Consider the following 17,432-nt stretch of genomic DNA (forward strand, 5'->3'; position numbering starts at 1 on the left):
TTAGACTTTCGAAAGAAGCTTCAAAGCTTAAATCCATCAGTTAAACCATTTTTGCGAGGAAAAAAAAGTATAAATGAGTGTGCTATTTCATCCATATTAAGTTTGGTCAGCCATGAAAAATCAGCGCACAGTACAAATCAAGCAGATCTCTTTGATTACATTCTAAACAGAGAGAACCAAGTTAATCGCCTTGCAATTTATCACGAACGCAGATTTACTAAGCTTGGGTATTCTGCCACATCTATTTTGCAAAGCCTTCCGTTTATTCGCATGCTTATAAATGAAACACATCTAAACAACCAGCATGTGGCAGTCGTCAAACTAATGCTTGACTCAGAATTTATTGTTACCGAACTTGAGGCACTTTCTTACTTCACTCACAAGGTAACACTTCCTTTTTTACACTTTGTTGAGGTTAGCTCTCAAGAAAACCTTCTACAAGTATTTCCTGAGCTGTATAAAGATCTTAGCAGTGGAAAAATGAACACTCTTGATGCCTATGTGGTACATTATCCACACAATAAGGTGTTAAAGCCAACTTCTGATCTGTGTTTAAAAATTCTTAACAAGATGTGTCTCCATGCCGCCCAAGTTTTTGATCGCCAAACAGGCAGAGAATATGGATTTGGAAACTTTCGTTTGTCAAATCCATCACGTGCGACTGAGCTCCATTTGTTAACTAATGAAGAACTGGCAGGACTCCCGACCAATAACTTAGAATGTGAAAGACATCTTGCTGGATTTGGAAAGCGTGCAGCAGTGGCAAAATTTAGGAACAAACGCTTTACAGCAAAAGGAATAAGAAATGATTGTACACTACTTATTTCTGATGCTTTTGAAACTAAAAATGAAAAAAAGTTTAATAAAGTTGTAAAATTTTTGAATGAGATGGAGCTAAAGTGGGTAGCTGAACAAAAAAAATTAAAGCTCAAGCAAATAAAAGAAAAAATTGAAAAGGGGAAGAAAAGGGATCAGTATGTGCAGAAGCGTCTCAAACTGTGTAAAAGCTGGGGTGGGCCTGTGGTGAGCGTTGAAGAGTTGCATACTATCTTAAACTCTCATCCTGATCAAAATGAAGTGATTGTTCGTAATGAGTTAATTTACTTTAGAGAGTCACACAAGTCTGAAGTGTTGTGCAATCCAGAACTTTTTAAAGTAAATGGTAATACCCATGAAGAAAGACTCCTAAATTTATGTGCTCTTATTGCTGAAGATGAGGAGTGCTCTCAGTCTCTGTGTTCATTACCAACTAATGCTGATGCAGCACTAGTTGTAGGGGCTTCTTCCTTCAATATGCAAAAGGAGAAAAATGCAGACATTGAGGTAGGGCATTTTTATGCCACGTTAATTAAAGAAGGGTTGTTAGACACATGGTACATTGCAACATGTGAAGGTAGAAATGGTGATGGAACTTATAAGATGGACCACCTTATGAGAGTTCAAGATGGAAGCAATTTAAAGTGGAAACGCCCAACTAAACCTGATTTGCTTAATTTGCATTCAGAATCTATACTAGACTGTGAAATTGATGGTGAATGGAATGTTTCAAATGAAAGATCAATTAATTTTTCACTGAGAAACCATAATCATATAGAACTTTTAGTAAAACAGATGTCTTTTAAAGAAAGTTAAATGATAGTTTTTGTGTCTTCAACAGCATTATATCTACCTAACTTTTTTTAAATATTCCATAAGATTTTATCATCATGTGACAGTTTTTTTTTAATTATTTTTTTAAGTATCAGTCATTTTCCAGTAAAGTCAAGTATTATAACTAAATGGTACAGTTCATTGTTCGTTTATTTTGCAATATTCTTTATTTCTTTATAATAATATAATCATTATTTGCAATCATTAACTTAATGATGCCATAAAAAATTATCTTGCCTATAATACATTATAATTTTTTAATGTTTGGTTATTTATTTTGTTGTTATACTAATTGAATAATTATCTAAGAGTTTTTTAAACACTTATGACTAAATGAATTATGACTTCAAACATCACGCTAATATACATACCAGTACCACATCATTTAAATTTTTAAAGGTAAGTAAGAAGTTTGTTTAAAATGTTAAAGTAACTGTTACTTTTAGAATAAAAAAATTTAAATAGAGCTATGCTTATTAAATTTTTAAAAAGTACTATTTTATCGAAAACATTTACATATTTTGTGTGATTATGACATCATAATGTAACAAAAACAGTTGAAATGTCTTTAAATGTTTGCTTATAACTGTAAACTTTAATTTAAGATAAAAACTATAAGTATAGGACATGTATAAGTGACTTTATGACTATTTAAGTCAAAAATAATGAAAATAAGTGATTTTTGGGGTCAAAATCAATTTTTGGGTTCGGAATTTTTTTTTTTTGGCAATTTTTTTTTTTTAATATTAAATTCTTCTTAATGATGCTAAAACACATCTAAATCAAAAAGAAAAATATAAATTTTACAACATGACCAAAAAAATGTGGTGTACTCCCTACCCCTACCTATACTAAATTTGTGTTAATTTAACTTCTTATTTTCATTTAAAATTAAAATAGAATTAGAATCATTTAATAGTTATATTTGACCTATTGATAACTTTTTACCCCTGAGTTAAAAATAATAAAGCAAAAATAGTAGTCTTCTTTTTGAGTCTAGATTTGGTTGATATTAAAACTTTTGTTTGGCAAATTTACTTCATGTATATCAATAAAGTTAAACTAAAATGGTGCAGCTAAAGTTACATATGATGTAACACACTTACTTTTGTTAGTCCTGGACTAGACATTAAAAGGTATCTGTGGTGTACGACTTGATAATTAAAAGGTTCTTCATGCACCAGGTCCTTGGACCAAATATTTTGAGCGTTTTTTTTCACTATAAATGTTTACTGTTACAAAGGATAGAGTTTTAAGTATGTTTTTTTACCATAAAAAATAAAATAATATAAAAATTCCTGCTATACTGTATTAATAACTGGACTATAACTTGACTCCTAGAACCTAGTATGTATGTAAAAAACAATAGTTTTTTAGTTAGAAACATTAGTCTTTATTTTCCCTTCTTCTACAATAACTGGAAGGCTAAAAACTAACAATTTTATAATATTTTAATTAACAACCAGAAAATAATTAAAACATTTTCTCTAAAATAAATATTTGAAAAAGCTCTATTAAAAATAAAAATAAAAGTTTTATTGGTTTTTAATTTAGCAAACACTTACAAGGTTAAAATCCCAATAATAAAGCCACAGAATGTTGGAAAATCCTAAAATTCAAATCAACAAGCAAGTGTTCACAAACAAGCAAGTAAAAAGTATACCAACAATCCAACTGTGTAATCCCTTTCACAAAAGTTAACACACAATAATCTGTTACAATTTAAATTTAAACTAAAAATACTTAAAAAACAAAATTTTGAGTGGTTAAATGAAAAACAGACTGTTATTTAAAAGAGTGTATTATTATCTTAGCCAAAACAGACTCCAATAACTAAATCTTTGATAGTATTTTTAGTAAGTATATTTTTCTGGACAAAACATTTAACTGTATCCTTGGTGTATGACTTGATGACCAAAAGTATGATTTGTGCATCAGGACGTTTGACCAAAATTTTTGATTTTTTTTGTTATTCAAATGTAGTAAAACTATTATAATTTTAAAAGTTTTTTAATAAATAAGTAGTTTACTACATAAAGTTATTATAAAGTTTAGATTTATATCTTTTTAAAGTCCAAAATAAGTTGGAATTTTAAGATTTTGAAAATAAAATCTGAAAGTTCTTTAAAAAAAAAGATTGTCAAAAAATCTGAAAACTATTTTTATGTAGAAAATAACAAAATTGATATTAATTTATGAATAATTGAACCACACAAAATAAAGAATACTTTATCTAGTTTTATTTGTTATAAAACACATTAAGAGAAGCATAATTATATTTTTCTAATATAACTTTATAATGTTTAATGCATTTTTTTTACTTCGAAATTAGTTTTATACTAAAAAAAGATAACTTTTAAAAACTCAAAAGAAAATCAGAAATTAATGTGGAAACTTTTTAAAAGTCAGTGGCCATCTTTAAAAAAAAGTTGAACTTAAAGTAATTTATTTATCTAAAGGGTAAGAAAATCAAAACACTGAAATAAAAATCAATTAGAAGAGTTCCAAACATGTACCTTCTAACTAATTAACAGAGTATTGTTATATATATTTAAAAAGTATCTTTTCTTATGTTTTTAAGGTTATCTTGAATATTAGACAAAAAATATAGGATCAAGATACTTAAATTAATTTTAATCAAGTCTAAAAATTACAAATTTAAACTTTTAAATTCCTTGTTTTATTGGTTCTAACACACATTGTTTTATTTTCTAATGTGTTAGTATGAATAAAATACTAGTACATAATAAGTTTACACCTTAAGGCAGCTAAATACTTAGCAACCTTTATGTTATGAATAAAGATGTGGATAAAAGTAATTCAACTGTTTCTACTGAAAACATTCAAAACTTTGTTAATATAAAGGTTAGTTTATTGACAAACTAAATTTGGAACTATTGATAAAGTTCACTTCTAAAATTTTAGAAAAAAAGTGGATCATAAACATTAAAGTATGTTGTATTCATTGTTTTACTTAATTAGTTTTTGGTGCTTTATTTTTAAAGACTAAAATGAAGTTTTTTTTGCAGCCATCTAAAATACATATTCCAGCTGCTGAAGACGCCAAAGGTTAATGATAATAAATTTGGAATAAAATAAAAGTTTTTGTTTTTGTTTGTTTATTAAACCAGTAGTCTTTATGGTAATTAAAATCTGTGCACACTTAACTAGAAAAAAAGTTTCTGTGCATTCTAAGCTTAAAACTTCCCCTTATTTTTGCTCTTCATTTCAAAGACTAGAATATCTAGTATAAGCTTTGAATTTTGTTCTACACACAAACTCAGTAATGTCTAGTGTAAGTTTTAAAATGAATTTAGTGCACCCCTACGTGAGTTTTGTGTATCTCAAAATGAATTTCGTGCACACTGTGAAGACCACTGTACTGAAACAAATTTGATTTTGTTTAGTTATAAAATATTAGTAAAACGTTTACAATTAGACTAAAGTATTTTAATCTTCAACTACAAAATCTAAGTGCGCTTATGCTGCTCTTAATGACATATTCAAAACTATTCATTTATTTATATTTTTTCAAGCTTAATATTATGGTATAAACATTTTTAACAAAAAAAAAACTTAAGTGTTTAAGGGCATAGGGAGATAAACTCTTTTTTTTGAAGTTTAGTCTTGTATTTTACATAATTAAATATTTAAATTGTTACGTTATACCACTTTTTAAAATTCAAATTAACTTTTGAGATATAAGTAAGCAAAGTTAGAGTGTTCAATAGGTTCTCTTAGGAGGTGCAAACTAAAAGGACTAATAGACTATTTAACTAAAGATATATCTCACCTTTCAGTTTTTGAGCAAATGTTTCAAAACTTACTTAAGTAGTCTTAAATAAATGTTAAACGATTTGTAGGAAACAGATTTTGAATTGATCTATAAATTAACTTTTATAATAATAAACAAAAAAGTTTTTTTTTAGTTTTGCTCATTGTTGTTTTTTTTTAAATCTGCTTCCTACAAGTTTTTTATTATCCTATAAAGTACTGTTCCTTAAAACTTGTATAAAGTTTCTTTGAAAATAAAGAAGAGAAATACTTTAAGTTAGTTTTTATAAATATCAATAAAATAAACATTGAACATTTTTATCACTATAAAATATTTAATTCCATGTGGTTGTATTGAATTTTTTTTACAAAACTAGTTATATGTCAAATTTTTTTTTTTTTTAATTCTATAAAAAGTGTGTTTTACTATACACTCTAACCTTTAATATAAGAGTTAATGTTTAATTTTTAAAAATGTTGGACTCCCTCTATACCCTTAAAACTTTATTGTGTGGTTTAAATAGTTTTACCTATATATATATATATATGGATTTACAGAGCAAAGTTCATGCCTAAAAAAGATTGAAGCATTAGATGAAGCTGAACAAAAAGTAAGAGTTAAATCTGCAGGTGTACTAAAAGTAAGTTGGTCTTAAATACAACCAGTTCAAATTATTAATAAGTATATAAAATTAAGAATCATAAACATGTTGTTAAATAAAACCTGTTAAGCTTTTAAAATTGTCATGATAATAATACAAAAGAGTATACTAAATATTTTTAATGAAGTGAATGAAGCTAAAAAAAAAAGAGCTTTCATGATCAAGTGTTTTGATAGAAATAAACATTTCATTTTATGTGCATATTTATTACAGAATAATTTGGTTTAAGTTAAATTTAAAAAGTTTTTTTTTTGCAAAAGGAAAAGAAACGTAAGTGTGTGATTTGTAAAAAAAAACTTCCTTACTACTCTAAATTTAATATATTGTTCTCAGATGTTTTTGTGTCAAAACTTTATGTATATATTCCGATAAGCTTAGCTTATTAGGATCTCTAGGATTTAACGCCTTTTAACGTTACATTTTATATTGTTCTCATGTAGTTCTATCCTAATAAAATACAAGATTCGATAGAAGTTTACTGGAAACTTAGGTTTTAACTAACTTTTGACAACTAAATCTTGTGGTTTTTGTTTCAGGCACTATTTGCTGAGGTTCTGTAGGTTTTTAATTGTTTATAATAAATTAACAAAAAAGTGTAAAGCTATATCAATGTATAAAATACATTTAAATGTACTTATTTATTAAGTTAAAGTAAATGCTAATATATTTTTACATTTCATCAACCAAGAATATGTTACTATAAAACCCTAGACCTGTTTGTTGTATTTTTTTAAATATGTTCAAATAATTAGATATTTGGGAGGAAATTACTTAAGGTTTCTTGAAAATGATTTTTCTAAATGTTTTTTACTTGTTTAATTTTCTTATGTACAACAGTAATATAGTATAAATGACCACATATTCAGTTAAGTTTTCGAAAAAAGTGTCAATTATAAGTTATTACAATCTTATTAAAAAACTGTAGCATAACAGTATACTTCACATGATACATTCGTATATGTATATCAAATATGAAGGCACTAAATAGTAAATATGTGGTTTAGTACAATGATATTATTCAAATTACAGACTGAATTGTATTATCCAGATGTAAAAAATAAATATTACATTAAACAAGTTTACCAATGATTTTAAATACAAACATGTTTAAGAAGAAAAATATTATTACCTTGCTCAAAAAATTTGTTACTGGTAATTTTTTCAAAATTGAATCAGATTATTATACTTTTTTTTCGACTTATTTGAATGATAAAAGTTACAATAGTGAAACATTAGCTGTTACAAAATTTAAAAACAAAAATATTTTGTGTCAGCCCCTTAGTAATTAAACATTTTATTTTGTTACAATCCTTACTTTTCTCTTTTAGAGACTAAGAAATACACTTCCACAACTTAAAGCAGTAGAAAAGCTTGAAAAAGAATCAGCTCGTAACAGCCTCCCAGCAACGCCTGTCTTTCAAACAGATATTCCAGATGAAGACCTTGTGAAAGCAAGAGAACGGTTCAACAAGAGAAAGAAAGACCTTTTTGGTGAATTGAGCTCGAAAGATCTTAACATTGCCTCTATTGTCAATACTGCGGTTATTGATCAGTGTGTTTTTATTGTTATAAATTTTGTTATAGTTTTTTTTATCAAAGCAAGAATTTGTTAATGAAAGTTTGGAGTTAAAACTATTATGTTTTAATAGTATTTGAGTTATTTTCACAAGAAATGTTTTTTATATAAATAAAGGTTGTAAATTAAATTAATCACGAATTAATGCTGTGTTTTCCAAAGATACATGTTAGCTTTCTTAATAAATTATTTACTCACATCTAGAGTTTACAACTACATTACAAAGATTTAATTAACTGTATGTAATATTTCAAATATTAAATTAGCTTAGTAGTACAAATCGTACAACAGTTCTTTTCAACTTTAGCTATGAGAAAGGAATCAAACTTGCAGATGAAAGCAAATACGAGCAAGCTATTGTGCAATTCACTAAAGCTATCAACTTACGCAGCAGTGAGACACAATGTTATGTTGAAAGAGCCGAGTGTTATCTGCAGTTGTGCGACTTTACATCTGCTTACCTCAATTATCACAAGGCCAACTTACTCGAACCAAATGACACTTTAATCAAAGACAAGGTTGCTTTCGTCGCTTACATGCATGTTAGTTTTGTTGAATTATGTTTAAAAATTTTACTCTACTTATTATTTTTTCCTCGTCTAACTTAGGTATAAAGTTCGTTTATCATTAACATTATTAAAATCTTTACGATTTAGAACAAATGAAGACAAATAAAGTTATCAATAACTTTTTTTTATGTTTGTTGAAAAGATTTTTGATAAAATTGCTGTATAACTATTTAAAATTAAATATTTAAACTTTTTAAATAAATTTTAAAATACTTAATAATCAATCTTACAATAATTTTTTATTTAAACTACAATAAAAAGCTGTTACTGACTTTATTAAGTAAAAAGTTTAAACTAGAAAATTATGTAAAACTAGTAGGATAAGGAAAACATCATTATGACTTAAAAAACTTTAGTGTTCAAGAAGTAAGATGGTTTTTAAATATTTTTTATAAATTAATTCAAAGACAATAAACCAGGGGTCGGCAAACTGCGGCCCGCGGGCCAATTGCGGCCCGCGAAAGGTAAATCTGCGGCCCGCGAGAACGTTATTTTTTTGAATGGAATGCGGCCCGCGAAAGAAAATTTTGTGGCCCGCGAGCATGTAAGTGTGGCCCGCTAAGTAAAAATATATTTCAAATTATTTTTTTCTGAAAATCGATTTAATTTGATTAGTTTGTTTTTAAGTCTTTGTATAAAATTTCAAAATATTTATAACAAATTACTGCTTTAGTTTAAAAACGTCAAAAAGACAGATTAGCATTCTAACAGGATATTTTTCTGAGTTTTATATTAACTTCTTTTTTACAACAGCAAGTAATTATTTAAAAAAAAGTGTGTGAAAAGTACTTGGATTTAATATTTTAGTTATATAATACCTATTTATGAAATAAACCAAGTGCAAATGTTATTTTTTGTGTACAAAAGTAATGCACAGTAATTAAATAAAGTGTCATTTCTTTATAGCTCGGATTTTTTTTTTAATGTTTTCTATTCCTAAGGATATTTTATATATTCTTTATTTGTAAATGTTATATTTTAGTGTAAAAACATTTAAAGTAATAAAAAATAAGGTTTATTTGATTTTGTTTTGACACATTTTAATTTTTTAAAAGTTTTCGTTGTACTTTAATTTAATTTTTATGTACACCAACTTAAAAAGATGCTCATATTTTAAACAATTTTTATTTAATACTTTAGTTAGTTTGAGTTGAGTTATGCATAACTTTCTAACAATATTCTTTCTACATGTAATATATAAATTTGTACAGAAACAATTAAAAAATATATATGACATAAATTAGTATAGTTTTTCTTAGGTATACATTTTCATTTTTCAAACATTGTTTTTGTCAAACTCAGTTAATTTTTATGCCTTGAATATCAATACACACAGTTGCTGTTTTGTTTTAGAGCTACCTATTTAATATAAACTAGATTTAGGAATTGAATATTTATCAAGATTGTACATTGTCAATCAAAGTAGTTTAAATTTAAATAAATAAAAATAAACATTGCCACACACTCAGACTATCACTTTTTGAAGACTTCAAACCTTATACCAACAAAGTCATTTTTTAATTTTTTGGCTAGAATTTCTTTTTGTATATAAAAATGTCAGGACTGTTTTTGTTGACTCAGGCTGGCTTTTTTGCTTGAAAGAGCGGCAGATTAAACTTATGATGTATGTTTTGCTCAATCCACAGTGTTAGTTTGAGTTATAATATATGTTATATTTTAAGTTTTGCAGTTGATATATTTTAAAATATTATTTATATTATTATGTACATTTAAGTGTGAACAATCAGTGTTGCCAAAAAACTTGAATCCAGGAAAAGCCTTGAAATTTTTATTTGACACAAAAAAATTAACAAATTGATATTTTTTTTTAAATATGTTAAAGTACCTTAAAAGTATTTTTAAATATTGATATATTTTTTAAGACATTTTTTAGCTTTAATTAAACTTTATACTAAAAATAAAAGAAGGAATTGTACTTCCAAAAACTTTTTGTTTGTGCATTGCACCTTTACTTGTAAAACTTTACCGATTGTTGTGCTTCGCGTTGGAACTAAACCATGAAATTCTACTAAAATGTCAAAGTAAGTAAAAACATCTTAAATAAAAATTCTCAGATGAGCAATAGTTTTTCTATCAGTGCTCTCATGTTAACAAATTGATTAAAGTCCTAACTTGATTTATGCGACTTTATTATCTTAGTGCATTCCTAAACACGACTTCTTGTTTTCATTGAAGAAATAAACAAAAGTTTTTCAACACCGTTAACAAAAATTCTTAAAAAAAGTTTTTAATTTTAAACGGTATCTCATTTTAAGTAATAAACTTTGCTACTTTATAACTTGCCTTAAAAATTCTTTCTGGTTATTCTGTAGTTACTGAAGATAATTATGTGCTTTGTTGGAACTGACTTCGGTGATTTGTTTCTTTATCGTTTCTCGCAACAACTCCTAACTAACTCTTCTTGTAGCTCGTCTTAAATTTTACAATTACTATTTTTAAATGCAATACTCTTATTGCAGATAAAGAACTACTATGATGCTTAATAAAAAATAAGTTTTTTTACTTCGCTAAGTACTCAATAAAGTTTTATACTTTTGTTAAATTTGTTTAAGAAACTTAATTGTCAATTCCAGCTGACTTATACTTTTTTGGAATGTATTTTATTTACTGTTAATAACCTACATTATTTCCTTATGTTGTGAACTTTATTTTAAGTGGGTTGCTACACAAACAGGCTATTTTAAAAGCTTGAAAACTCAGGTGTGTGTAAAACTTTTATTTCAAACACTTTAAAAAAATCTTCAATGTCTCATAATATTTTTTATGTAGTTTTCTAATTGTATTTTTTTCTTACACTATGTGTACTTTTTTATAATGACGATATTTTAACTAGGTATTTAAGCTTGATTAAGAACTATTTATTAGCTTTTTCAAATTGTAATAAACTTAAGCTGGTTTGATACAACTCAGACATTTTTGCTTTTTAAGTGGCAACAACGTATAAGACTAATTATTAATAAGATATTTTATTAAAGTATTAGAGAATTAAATATGTTAAAGAACTTGTTTTAGCTTTATGGAATACAAACAGGAATTAGTTTTATTAAATTAACTAATTACTAAATTTTTTAATAAGTGTAAATTATTTAACACGCAAAAACAATTTTTGAAGTAAATATTCTAAGAAGTATAAAAAAAGTGTTGATAATATAACAAATGTATAAAAATAACTCATAAATTGTCTTTCAAGTTAGGTTTATATAGAGAGTTAGGTTGTAAGTAAATTAACAAAATTATAAGTTTAAATTATTAAGTGTTTATTAAAGTACATAGTTTATTAACACTTAAGTAGTCAATGTAAATTCTATTTTAATAAATATTAATTTAAATAGGCATTCTATGTATAGCTAAAAGTCATTTAAAATAATAAGGTGAATAAAAGTAAACTTTTCTCTAGTGTGACTAAAAATATAACCAAAATATTATTCAAATTCCACTAAAACTAAAACTGCGGCCCGCGAAGACTTTTGAAACTTGAAATTTGGCCCGCGACCACCAATTGCCTGCCGACCCCTGCAATAAACCAACGTCTATAAGTATTACGCTGCTTTTGGTTAGGTTTTAACCTTTAAAAATAATCACCAGGGCCAGTGCTTGTTCGACCAGCGCTTGTTCACGGACGCGCTGAAAAAGTTCAGCATAGCGTGCAGCATGAAGCCTGACAACTGGAGTTACAACATGCGAACAGTCAGCTGCATGGCCGCATTGGGAATGTATGAAGAATGTTTGACGCTTGTGAATGGCTGCATTGAGCAAGACGCTCCAAACGCAGATTTGTACGTTCTCAGAGCTCGGCTGAACATAAAGTTTAAAAATGTTCGTTTTGCTTAGTTTGAAGTCTTTAAAAAAATTTATGGTCTGTGAGTGTTTTAATATGTTAAAACGTTTTAGTTAGGTGTAAATTAGAACAATAACGTCTATTTTTTGAATTTTGTTTATTTAACATAAAGAATATATTTATGCGAATTGATTTTTTTAAATAGCATTAATTTAGTCAGCCAAAAATTGAAAACAAATCAGTTTTTAATTATTCAAGTTAACCTTTTTAAACTGTATTATAATGGTGTTATATAAGTTAAAAAAAAACAGAATAAAACAAGGAGATAAAAAAAAAGTTTTTTTATACAATAAGGTATAATAAAAACAAATTAAATATTTGTTTGTTTTTTTACGCATTCTAATATACTTATTCTTACACTTTAAAAATACTAGAGTTGTAGTTTTATCTCATAAGTATTTATACTAAAATCGGTGTCATTTTTTCAAGTTAAGAAATTAACTATAACACGCACAATCACTTTCCAGTATTCAGGAGCTTACTATGATGTAAAAGAAGCGTTAAAACTACGACCACAACTGATGCCTGCTTTTACAATAATGAAGAGTTTGTGTGAGCAAGCTGAAGATTATCGTAAAAGAGCTGTGACTCTTGCGCTTGAGGTAGTTCTAAAAGTCTAAGGTTAATGTTTTAAAGAAAATAATCTAGTTGGTATATAGCATTGCTACATAGTTTGTAAATTTTTTAATCATAAGTTTTTATCTTTTATACTATTATTTTTTAAGTAAAACTATGTAGTTGATAGATATTTTTTATGTTATCGTTTTAAGTTACATCAATACTCAGATGAGATTAGGCGATGCAATTCTAAAAATATCGAACGCCATCGAATGCAACCCGAGTTGTGCCGCGTACAACGTTTGCAGGGGCAGCCTGCACAGGAGAGTGAACAACTTCAACGAAGCGGTAGACGACCTCCTGCTTGCCTTAGACAAGTGCGATTCAAGCGAGTGCGAAGATTACAAGCAAGCTCAGAAGCAACTTCTCATCACTTACAACGACTTCGCTGTGTACTGCTACGACAGGGTTATTTGATACATACAACCAGCAGTGTAAATCTGTTTGAAGTTTTTTTTTAACTCAGAAAAATGTTGAGTAATTTTGAAAATAAACTTTGAATTTAGTTTATGTTAATCGAATATAAGAAGCTGTATATATATTTTTTTGTTGTTTTATTTGTTATACGCTTAAATTTAAAAAAAAGAGAACTTAATTAAGTTCACTCATTGGTTTTAAAGTATTAAAACTAAAGTAATTAACCTGAAATCTAAACTTTCAAAATCATTTTTTAATTAATTTCAAGAACCTGTTTGATGAAGCTGTTATACTGCTGAACAAGGCAATTGATGATGAGAAAAGCGAAGTTGGACTTTATATAAATAGAGGAGGTCAGTCTAAAAAATTGTAAGGATTGAGTCATAGTATGTTTTAATATTTTTACATAAAATTAGTTTTATAGTAGTGGAACATAATTTTTTTAAGCACTTAGATTAGTATATGTTTTTGAATCATAAGTAGTCCATCTGTAAGATAACGGAAAAAAATAACAATTTTACGTACAAAAAAAGAAGCGTTAGTACAGACAACTAGGTATATTCGTTTTTTTTTTCTTAATTTTTTATTGCCTTAATGTAGATTGAAATACAAACTAAAAACGATTTGTGTGCATTAAGAACTTTTATTAATTTATATATTGCTAACAATTTTTGTTGCTGTACAAATTAAATAAAACGTAGTTAATTCATAAAATAAAGCTATTTTTTAAATGCGAACTTTTAGAATGAAGCTTCATTATTTCAAAACTAAAAATAAGTTAGTTAGCATTTTATACTACTTAAAACTTCATAGCCTCGTTTAGCACATTATTATATTTTAGCTAACATAAATACCTCTAAAACAAATTCATAGCGTAACACTTAAGTATAGAAAAGCCCTTTTGTATAACAATTGAAAAAATTGTTTACTAAAAAAAAACAAAAGAAAGTTGTTTTGATTTTTTTTTTGGAAATAGAACAACCAGTTTTTTCATAAAAACTCTAAAGAATATACTTCTTAATTCAACAAATTATATCTTAAAAATCTAAAACAAAAAAAATTAATCAACATTAAGTCAAAATATATCATTAAATATTTTTATCCAAATCATGTCTATGAGTGTGCACTTTCTTTTAAGCATATTTGTAGAGGATAATGATTTTTTGTCTACAATACAGTTAAATTATTTTTTAGCATATCAGCAAAATTTTTGTTATTACTTTGTATTACATTTGTTTTCAGATTGTTTTTTGAAGCTAAAAAACTTGGAATTTGCATTGGCTGACTATCAGCAAGCACTAGAAATGAAATCTGCTGATGAAATAAAAAACAGAATTTCTGTTGTTTATAATGAAATGGGTATTGTGTCTTACTACGAAAAGTATGAAGTTTAATACATTAAACAAACTAAACCATTTCTTTTAGACACTGTATTGGTATTATTACTTGAATTTTTCAAAGATACACTTTTTATAAAAAATATTTGAATTTTCACTCAGTTGTAATTGGTTGCACGAATCTCATTGCATGCAGGTTGTACGACGATGCGGCTGCAAAGTTCAGTATGGCGATTCACAACAACAACAAGTTGAGTCAGCTGTACATCCACCGCGCCACCTGTTTCTACGTCATAAAAGCCATGAAAAACTGCCAAGATGACGTCATTACCGCCTTGCTCATTGACCCTCTTAATGTAGAGGTCAGTTCTCTATCAAATTATATTTATAAAGCTTTGTTCTTTTGTTAATCATACCTAAAAAGCAAAAAGCAAGTATTTTTGCACAAGAACATACAAGCTTTAAATGCGCCATTTTTTCAAGGTTTATCTCGTTTATTTAAAGTTAGTCGTATGCTCATAGAAATTTTAGCGAAACAAGGTCACTGGAATATATAGTAAAAAGTTATTATATTATTTTCTCTTGGACTTGCATAGATCCAATGAATTGTGTTAACTTGTTTACACACAGAAACATCTGTTAGTTTGATAAAGAAAGAGTACTGTGAAAATTTGTTATGGTTTTTTATTTGTGGAATTTTATTATTTGAAAAGGTAAAATATAAGTTTCAGTTTAAATTTTCACAGATTTAAAACAATACTTTTGTTAAAACGTACAAAAATTGCAAACAATTTTTTAAAAACACCTGTTATTTTAACTATACTTCACGAGAAAATTATCATTTCAAAGAAGTCCTAGAATATAATCTAAAAAGTAAAGTGTCAAATAAGAATACTGAAGAAGCTAGATAAGCACTTATTTAAATTTGCTTTTATATTTAACACTCTCGACAAAAGTAGAACTAAAAAATAATTTGTTGTGTTTAAAATAAAATATTTACGAATCATGGAAGATGTTTATTAAACAACCTTTATAAGAAAAATATTGAAATGATTGTTTAGTTTTCTGTTACACTAATTTACTATTTGATATTTTTGAACGTCATATAAGTATCATCATTTTAATAGGTATTTTATGAGGTTGATGTTTTCATTTTAGATTAATAATAAAGGTCATAGGAGTCATAGACTATATAAAAACAACTGATTTTGTAAGCAAATAATTTATTAGACTGACGACGTTATTTGACTTAGACTTTTTAAAATTGATATTTATTTTTTAGAAACTTTGTTATATAAGAAATTTTTGGCTCATCAGTATATGTAAATTTAAAAAAACACACATATATATCATTAGATAGGTATCATTATTTAGACTCCTTCGTTAATGTTGAGACCTTTAATTGTTTGATTTATAACGAGTGTCATACTTATTTACATTTATTTATAACAGTTTTATCTACAAATGGAAATTATTTTTTAAATTTTGGATTTTATATGAAATCAAATTTTCTGTAAGAATACAGATTCACTTGAAAATTTTTCAGGTAGGTCCGTTTTTGTCGAGGTTGTTTCCAGGTAAATCTATGGAAGAAATTTTAAACAGCCAACTTGTTGCAAATACCAGATCTAGACTTTCTAGTATTCTTGAAAGTTCATCAATAAAGTTGAAGTCAACAAATAAAAAGTAAACAGTTTCACTTGGTAGTGTACATTCATTTTTTACATACTTAAAATGACTTTTCTTTATTTTATTATCTAAAAAACATGTTTACATGAATTTAAACGTTATTTTTAGATTAAACAATCAATTTAAAAGGATATAATGTTTATTTGTTTGTTAAATTTGTGTACAATTTACAATCTTAAGCATTATAAAATTTAAACTTAGAGTGAGTTGGACAAAATTCGTCGTAAAACTAAAATAAAATATCTCTTAGTTGTACTCGTAGTTTTCCTTTTTTTAGACTGAACACTACTGATTAATTTAGTGTTCATCAGATTTGTTTATATTTTTGTAAACATACCAAACTATTTTGTGTAATTTTCAAAATAATTTAATAGCAAAAGTTCAGAATACAAATCAACAAATGATGTGTCAAAAAGTATGTTGTCAATAAAACGGCTTCGTTCCGAAATCAGACTTGTAGAGGAGAAAAAACAAGTAAACTTGTTTTTAGCTTTTATAATGTTTAATCATAATTTGTTGTTCATTTTTAACTGTTCAAAAATTGATTGAAAGTGTACAGATTCTATACTTAAGTATTTACGAGCATAATTAAATGTTTGTATAACTAGTTTCCAAATTTAATTTTAACTTGACAGATTAGAAATTAAAATGATGCACTACAAGTTATAAATTATTTACAGATTTTTTTTTGTAGGTCAAATTGAAATACAAAGATATGTTCAAGCAAAAACGGTTTTTTCAAGAAAATAAATTTGAATTTTCAGAGAAGCTAACTACCCCCAAAAATGTTTCAGCTGTAAAGCAACCTCTCCAACAAAAACGTGCTTTAAAATGGAAAAATCACTTAGTTTGAAATTTAAAACTTTTTGACCAAAAGCCTGTTTGTTTTCTATTTTAAGAATCCGTAAAGTTTTATTTTGCTAATATTAAACTCGATTAATAACTGTTTATTGATTTGTAGTGTAAATAAATAAAAATATTTATATAAAACAAAAGTTTTTTTGCAGTTAAGTTTAAAGTTAAGCTTTACAGCTGTTTTATTGTATAAAAAAATATACATACCAAATTACAACTTTAATTTTTGATTTAAGAATTTGGTTTATCAGATAAAAGACAAACAAGATTTTTCTGACTAAGTAAGTTAATTTTATAGCTCTTTTAAAAATGTAGTCTCCTAACTTACTTAAAGAGTTTGATTATTTGGACTTTGTAAATAATCGTAATGTAATTAGTGTTGTTTTTTTATTTCAATCTTAGCAAGAACAAGCCAAAAATTTAGAA

At 26.5% G+C, this 17,432-nt stretch overlaps 1 protein-coding gene across 2 annotated transcripts; it reads left to right on the plus strand.

Moving 5' to 3' along the window:
• Positions 1 to 1,961: 1,961 nt before the first annotated feature.
• On the plus strand, positions 1,962 to 17,076 carry LOC145842271 (tetratricopeptide repeat protein 16-like). Of its 2 annotated transcripts, none has more exons than XM_082949693.1 (14): positions 1,962 to 2,049; positions 4,680 to 4,719; positions 5,983 to 6,065; positions 7,415 to 7,638; positions 7,970 to 8,204; positions 11,838 to 12,068; positions 12,558 to 12,692; positions 12,877 to 13,116; positions 13,394 to 13,478; positions 14,368 to 14,506; positions 14,659 to 14,824; positions 16,009 to 16,148; positions 16,526 to 16,625; positions 16,846 to 17,076. In XM_082949693.1, the coding sequence occupies exons 1-14, from the start codon at positions 1,984 to 1,986 to the stop codon at positions 17,002 to 17,004; spliced, it is 2,043 nt and encodes a 680-aa protein (XP_082805819.1). In that variant the 5' UTR covers positions 1,962 to 1,983; the 3' UTR covers positions 17,005 to 17,076. The 2 variants fall into 2 exon arrangements, with proteins under 2 accessions (XP_082805819.1, XP_082805817.1); XM_082949691.1 differs by lacking the exon at positions 1,962 to 2,049 and adding an exon at positions 4,415 to 4,515.
• The last annotated feature ends 356 nt before the right edge of the window (positions 17,077 to 17,432 follow it).

Source organism: Thalia democratica, chromosome 8 (genome assembly GCF_965202585.1).
Source record: "Thalia democratica chromosome 8, ktThaDemo2.hap1.1, whole genome shotgun sequence".
Lineage (NCBI taxonomy): Eukaryota > Metazoa > Chordata > Thaliacea > Salpida > Salpidae > Thalia > Thalia democratica.